The 7,031-nt window shown below is 18.7% G+C and overlaps 2 protein-coding genes across 2 annotated transcripts, besides 19 other annotated features; both read right to left on the bottom strand.

Annotated features, from left to right (window-relative positions):
• Nucleotides 1–350: 350 nt before the first annotated feature.
• Nucleotides 351–977, bottom strand: EDI_275290 (uncharacterized protein; the record flags this gene model as incomplete). The annotated part of the gene is made up of 1 exon (XM_001735861.1): nucleotides 351–977. The coding sequence occupies one exon, from the start codon at nucleotides 975–977 to the stop codon at nucleotides 351–353; it is 627 nt and encodes a 208-aa protein (XP_001735913.1).
• A 1,181-nt stretch (nucleotides 978–2,158) lies between these two features.
• Nucleotides 2,159–2,207: a sequence feature (AT_rich).
• Nucleotides 2,208–2,555: 348 nt separating this feature from the next.
• Nucleotides 2,556–2,688: a microsatellite.
• A 170-nt stretch (nucleotides 2,689–2,858) lies between these two features.
• Nucleotides 2,859–3,058: a sequence feature (AT_rich).
• Nucleotides 3,059–3,114: 56 nt separating this feature from the next.
• Nucleotides 3,115–3,279: a repeat region.
• Nucleotides 3,280–3,473: 194 nt separating this feature from the next.
• Nucleotides 3,474–3,611: a microsatellite.
• Nucleotides 3,612–3,614: 3 nt separating this feature from the next.
• Nucleotides 3,615–3,801: a microsatellite.
• A 561-nt stretch (nucleotides 3,802–4,362) lies between these two features.
• Nucleotides 4,363–4,410: a sequence feature (AT_rich).
• A 49-nt stretch (nucleotides 4,411–4,459) lies between these two features.
• Nucleotides 4,460–4,489: a sequence feature (AT_rich).
• Nucleotides 4,490–4,500: 11 nt separating this feature from the next.
• Nucleotides 4,501–4,671: a microsatellite.
• Nucleotides 4,672–4,824: a sequence feature (AT_rich).
• Nucleotide 4,825: 1 nt separating this feature from the next.
• Nucleotides 4,826–4,941: a microsatellite.
• Nucleotide 4,942: 1 nt separating this feature from the next.
• Nucleotides 4,943–5,023: a microsatellite.
• Nucleotides 5,024–5,162: 139 nt separating this feature from the next.
• Nucleotides 5,163–5,192: a microsatellite.
• Nucleotides 5,193–5,284: 92 nt separating this feature from the next.
• Nucleotides 5,285–5,309: a sequence feature (AT_rich).
• A 30-nt stretch (nucleotides 5,310–5,339) lies between these two features.
• Nucleotides 5,340–5,520: a microsatellite.
• Nucleotides 5,521–5,536: 16 nt separating this feature from the next.
• Nucleotides 5,537–5,612: a microsatellite.
• A 58-nt stretch (nucleotides 5,613–5,670) lies between these two features.
• On the bottom strand, nucleotides 5,671–6,597 carry EDI_275280 (uncharacterized protein; the record flags this gene model as incomplete). Its single annotated transcript, XM_001735860.1, has 1 exon — nucleotides 5,671–6,597. One exon carries the CDS (start codon nucleotides 6,595–6,597, stop codon nucleotides 5,671–5,673), a length of 927 nt encoding a protein of 308 aa, XP_001735912.1.
• Nucleotides 6,573–6,706: a microsatellite.
• Nucleotides 6,707–6,715: 9 nt separating this feature from the next.
• Nucleotides 6,716–6,808: a sequence feature (AT_rich).
• Nucleotides 6,809–6,815: 7 nt separating this feature from the next.
• Nucleotides 6,816–7,031: part of a repeat region that runs on past the window's edge.

Raw genomic sequence — 7,031 nt, 5'->3', positions numbered from 1 at the left:
TTGTAAACATGTTCCATTTAATTCTTCATTTGATTGACATGTTTTATCATTTCTTAAATATTTATCATTAGAACAACTCATACAATATGTAGATGTTCCATAACATGTTTCACATTTATCATCACATTTTAAACATTTCATGTCTTTTGTTAAATAATATCCTTCTTTACATCTTTTACATCCATATGTATTTTCTTCTTCACAATATTCTATTTTTGTATTAATACATTCTCCCTTCAAATTAGGTGAATATGTATTTAAACATTCAACACATTTTCCATTAACATATGATTTATTTGAACAATATTGAATATTATTATTATTATTACATTTTCCATTTTGATCTTTTATCATATCTTCTTCCATGTTTTATTTATACATTTATTATTATCTAAATATTCTTCATATTTACATTTTATTTCAATATCATTTGTTTGACATATTTCTGATTTTGAACATTCTATACATTTATTATTATTGATGTATTTTCCATTTTCACAATATATTTCTTCATTCTTTCCATTTTGATTCTTTCCTTTATTTGAACATTTTTCATTGTTTAATGTATATTTATTTGAACATGATACACATGTATTTCCTTCATAATAACATTGATCATCATTATCTCCATTACATTGATTATTTTCTATTTTATATCCATTTGAACATTTTAAACAATAATTTCTTTCTGATTTATTACATTTATTATCTTTTTCTTTACATTCTCCATTTTCTTTAATATATCCTTCTTTACATTGATAACAATATGTTTCATTTCCAATTTTACATCCATTTTTGAATTCTTCACATGTTTTTGTATTTAAATTTAAATAATATCCATATTCACATTCAATACAATGACTTTGATTATTTGTTTTAATACAATGTGAACCAATTTGACATTCTTTATTTGAATTTAAATAATATCCATATTCACATTGAATACATTCTTTTGTTTCTTCTTTATAAATCATCATATTACAATTCTTATATCAAATACTATCTAATGTTATTCCATTCATTCCAATAATCATTATTTGACTTTTCTTTGTTGATGTTGTTTCTGAAAATTTTACATTAGTTAAACTAGTTAATTGTTTTGAAGAAGAAATAATTAGTGTTGAAATTGATTTATCATTATTCTCTATTTCTTTAATCGATGTTGTTCCTTCATTTGATGATTCAATTCTTAAACTGAATTCAATTCTTTGATATGGTTCTTTCTTTCTATAAATATTAAATATTGTTTGATTTGATGATTCGTATTTTAACCATTGATTAGGATATGTATATACTGTATGAGTATTTGATGAATCATCGTTATTTCTAATAATATAATTATTTGTTGATAATGATAGTTGATAATATAATAATCAGATAAAGATACCGTAGTAGTAACAATAAATGAATTAAAATCATCTTCATCATTTTTTTTAAATTGATGATTACATTCTGTTGTTATATCATGAATTTCGATACTTTTATAACTAAAATATCGAACCATTCAACCACATGTTTGACTGAAATAATTACCATTTAATGATTTTGATGTTATTTTATTGATTATTCCTTCATATGATGATATTAAATACCATATACCATTATTAGAACTAAATTTTAAATTAATAGGATTTGAATTAATATAAGTACGTTGAATAGGTAAATGATAATTATAATCATAATAATCATCTCCACTAACTAAAAACTCATCAACATCTCCAATTATTCTTGTTGGACTATTTCCATTAAAGAAAGTAAAATGAACATTTTCAAATGAATAAGAGTTTTTGATTAATTCAAGTTCAATGTTTGTTTCAATATTTCTAAAGAATAGAAGATAAGTGGTGCTAATTTCATCTTCTAATCTTGCAATAACTTTATTTGCTTTAAATGTATTATTTGTTGAACCAAAAGAAAATACTCTATAATTATTAACTGAAAAAATAACTGATGAATATTTAGTATAATCTCCTGTTAATTTATTTGAAGTTAAAGTAGAATCAGTACAACTAGCATTTACATAGATTATAAAATCGTTCCCTTCAACTTTTTGACAATATTCACCATTACAAAATAAAATAAATAGAAGTAATAAACAAAACCACATTGTATTTGTTTATTTGAGTTATTTTACACTTTTCTTTGTTTTTTGTTAGTCTTTTATTTTTAGAATATAATAAATTTATATAATTTATTTTAATTTATTTGTATGAATTAATGATGAAAAGGATTATTATTTCTTTTCTTATTATCATTCAATGAAATCAAATATTTCTTAAATTTCAATTAGAAAAATTTGTTTGTTAAAATATTAACATTAAATGATTGTTTAAGAAAATAAAGTGAATATGGTTTGTTCATATTTAATTTAATTGAAACATATTTAAATGAGAATAATTATCGATAATTAATTTGATGATAGAAAACATATTCTTTCATTCTCATTAACTATCATTTTATTATGACTTTATAATGATTAACATACTTATTCTATTTCATCATATCATCTTCTCATAACTTCATATTTTTATGAAAAGGGGGTAAAGAGATGTTTAAAATAATTTAAATAAATTAAAAATAAATAATTTTAAAATGGGTTATTAATAACACAATAAATAAATAACAACAAACCAATAAACACAAAAATAAATAAAACAATAAAATTAAAAACGACAAAAAACAAATAAAATTATTGTTATTTGATTCTTCAAAACATTCGTATTTCAAATAATAATCATAATAATTGTTAACACACCATCATTCAATTAAATCAATAGTAAGAATATGTAATTAAAATGAATAATCAAAATGATATAATGACAATATCTTTTATTATTCAAATTGAACATTTCTATTTCATAAATATTTTATATTATTTGTATTAAATACAATACAATAAATAAATATAATCATATTTAATATTATTAATAATGAAATTTGTTTATTTATATGAATTTAATATGTTCTATGTTTATTATAATAATTTCAAGAGTTAAATAATTGATATTTTTAATAATAAGTGATTGTATTATTTTAATGAAATATAATTGTAATTTTAGTAGTTATGTTTTTATTAATTCTCTGTATTAATCAGTTTGTTGTTAATACTACATATTTGTTTTAGATTAATTCTTTCAATTTATTATATCTTTTCTTCATATTAGTTATCTTTTATTAATCTTGTTTTTATTGTATTATTTATTTGTGTATGATAATATTGTTTGTTTCTATTAGAATTATTGTTAAAATACTTATGATAATGAAAATGAATGAAATAATTCATTTTATGGTTGTAAATATGTTGGTAGTTAGAGTTATGATAGTGTTAATGAAATTATGTTCATATGAATAATACTTATTCTCATTCTTCTATTCTTTGGATTTGTTGTTTGATATGCTTTCTCCTTATTTTATTGTATGTTTGTGATTTCTCTTTGAATAATTCTCTTAATCATAAAGAATACATTTAATCCAAAATAAAAAGAAAATACATAAAAAAGGAAAAACATACTGATAAAAATGAAGAAGAGAAAGAAAAGAATAAACAAGAAATAAGAGTTGTAATTTATAGAGTAGTAGAAAGAAAAAAGAATGATGAAAGTAGATAGAAAGGATATTTCATATTATTTATATTATTTTATTTGTCATTCTTTTTATTTCATTTTAGATTATTTACTATTAATATTCTTCTTATTTTATTGTTTTATAACCATTTGAGAATGTGTATTTTATTTTGTTGTATTCTTTTAAATCAGTTATTTAGTTTATTTGTTTTTCTTATCATTTTTATTTTTATTATTTCTTTACGTTGTAACTTATTAAAAATACTTCATTTATTTATTTCATTTATGAATATTTGATATCCTTTATTCATCTTTTCTATAATCTCATCTCTTCTTTCTATATTTTCACTTAATGTTATTGCTTTATTATACCATTCTTTTGCTCTTCTATTATCTTGTTTATATCTACTTTTACTTCCTTTATTCCAACTAATTCTCATTAACCACTCAATTTCTTTTTTCGGGTATATTCCATCTGTGCTTTTAATCATTGTTATTGCTTTATCTATCATATCAAGTATTTCTTCATCCTCACTTTCATTTATTATTTCTCGAATAATTCGTGATAATCTAACTCCATCAACTTCATTTCTTTTACATATCATTGACATACCACTCTTTAAACATTTGATTCCATATGTTTTATATCCATTTTCAATACAACTCATCCCAACCATTTCAAGTATCAACTATTTGTTCCTGTTCTAAGTAATTTTGTAATTGCTTCATCTATTCCTTCTTCTTTGATAATACATATTTTTACTTCAATTGTGATTAACAATTCTTCTTTCTGAAAAAGTAAATTATTTTTATTTTATTATTTCATCATTAAATATTGAATATTAATGTGTTTAATAACTTACTCATTGTTTAATTTCATTTGTTTTCAAATATCCAAATATTATATTTGTAAATTTAATAATAATGATGTTATTGAATGATATAATATTTATTTTATATTTAATATTATATCATTCATATAATTTATTTTAACATATTCATGATTTAGATTTAATGAATATTTTATATAAAATATATAAAATGAATGTACATAAATATTTATATATTATTATAAATAATGAATGAATATATAAATTATAATTGAATAATTTATATTTATTTTTATTATTTATTTATTTTAAAATAAAATGAATGAGATAGAATATGAAATATTATTTATTATCATTATGAATATATGTTATTTTATTATTATTGATTTAGAGATATTTTATATAGATTAATATATTAATTCAATATTAATCATTTATATTTGTTATTATTATTTATTTCTTTATTTATTATTTTGTTTTCATTCTCATGTTATTTATTATTTATTATTTTTATATTATTATTCTTTATTCATTATCTTATTTTCATTATATGATTATATTATTTATTATTCTGATATATTATTTTATATATTTTCTTTCTTTATTATTATATTTATCATTTTGATTATTGAATATATCAATATGTACATATTATACAATATAAATACAAATAAATGAAATATTTCAACATTTAATGAATGAATCAGATGATATTAATAATTAAGAAGTATTTAATTGTATCATAAACAATCAATATAATGAAATCATCAATAAAATAATAATAAAATAAAATGAAATATGAAAATTAACAACAATAATCATTAATCAACAATTTGATTAATGAAATAATCAAAATATAAAATCAAATTCAACATTATATTCTCTCATTTCTAAATAATTTTAATATAAATTAAAACAAAATGAAGAATAAAGAATGAATAAATATAAAATAGAATTAAAATAAATAAATAAGAAGATAAATAAGATAAAATATATAATAAATAATAAACAAAATAAAATAAAGATATAAAATAAATAGAATAAAAAAGATAAGAATAAGAATAAGAATATTAAAATAAGAATAAAAAGAAATAAAGAAAAAAAAAGAATTATAAAACAAATATAAAGAATGATATATCAATCAATAAGAAAGAAAAGAATAATATCAAAAAGAATAAATAAGAAAAGAATAATAATATAAATGATAATGAATTATAATTTATTTCTACTTCAATTTATATTGTATTTCATTTATTGTATTTTTATTTCATTCATCATCATTTAAAACAATCTATTGGTATTCTTTCATTTTTCTTTAATTCTTTTTCACATCCACAATCATAAAAACATCCATCTCCAAATGATGTAATTGAAGATGGTATATTAATTGATGTTAATGATGAACATCCATAAAAACATTCATCTCCTAATTTAATAATTGATGATGGAATAGTAACTGATGTTAACGAATAACATCTACAAAAACAATCATATCCTATTTTAGTAATTGAAGATGGAATAATAAATTCATTAATATCTTTCTTGAAAATATTCTTTCCATTGATTATTTGTAGATTTTCTGGTATTTTAATACTAATTAACACTGGTTCATTCATAAATATTCTATCTTCACTAATAAATTGTAGATTATCTATATTCATAGATGTTAATGATGTACATCTATAAAAACAATCATCTCCTATTGATATAACTGATGATGGTATATTAATTGATGTTAGTGATGTACATATATTAAAACAACAATCTCCCAATTTAGTAATTGATGATGGTATATTAATTGTTGTTAATGATTTACAATAACTAAAACACTGATATCCAAGTGATTTAACTTCTGATGGTATTGTATTTCCATATGATTTTCTATCATATAGTGTATATACTATATTTTTACAGATATTTCCTTGTTCTTTCTCTTGTAAATATTCTGAATATTCTACTGGATACCATATTACTTTTTTAAATATTTTTCCATCATTAAATATTTCATCATTTTCATTATAAATATGAAATGTTTCAATGTTAGTAAACAATTTTCTTGAATATTCATTTAATGGAATTGGATTAAAATGAAATCGTTCCATATTTCCTTGAAATCTTTTAACACCTATTTCTAAATTAATAAAATCATTAATATCATTAAAATACATTGATGTTATCATTATTTCATTGTATCCTAATTTCATTCTTGATTGTTTATTTATTAGTTGTTTTATTAGTTCTTTTATTTTTATATTTTAATTTCTTCTTTTTTATTCTTTATCATCATTCTATTTTTATTAATTGATATTTATTATGAAAAACAATAAATAATAAGAAATAAAATAAAATGATATTTATTTTTATTTTTAATAAATTCATAATTATTAAATATTTCATTTTATTTTATATTTTATTCATTATACTTTTTAACAATTCAGAATATACAACAAATTTTGTTGCCATGGCTATTGAGTAATACCATAGGGTCTTGTAAAGAAAATCAAACAAGACACAGGTATTTAAGTTCAAAGAAAAGAATGAATGAAATAACAATAAAATACATAATAATAATGATAAAAGAAATAACAGGAGAAAAGTGAATAGAAAAAGAAGAATACAAAGAAAAACAAATAGAAAA

The sequence above is a fragment of the Entamoeba dispar genome, genomic scaffold (assembly GCF_000209125.1).
Source record: "Entamoeba dispar SAW760 scf_1105229459469 genomic scaffold, whole genome shotgun sequence".
Classification (NCBI taxonomy): domain Eukaryota; phylum Evosea; order Mastigamoebida; family Endamoebidae; genus Entamoeba; species Entamoeba dispar.
Note: the sequence above shows the minus strand (reverse complement) of the source record. Positions and strands in the feature narration are given on the sequence as shown.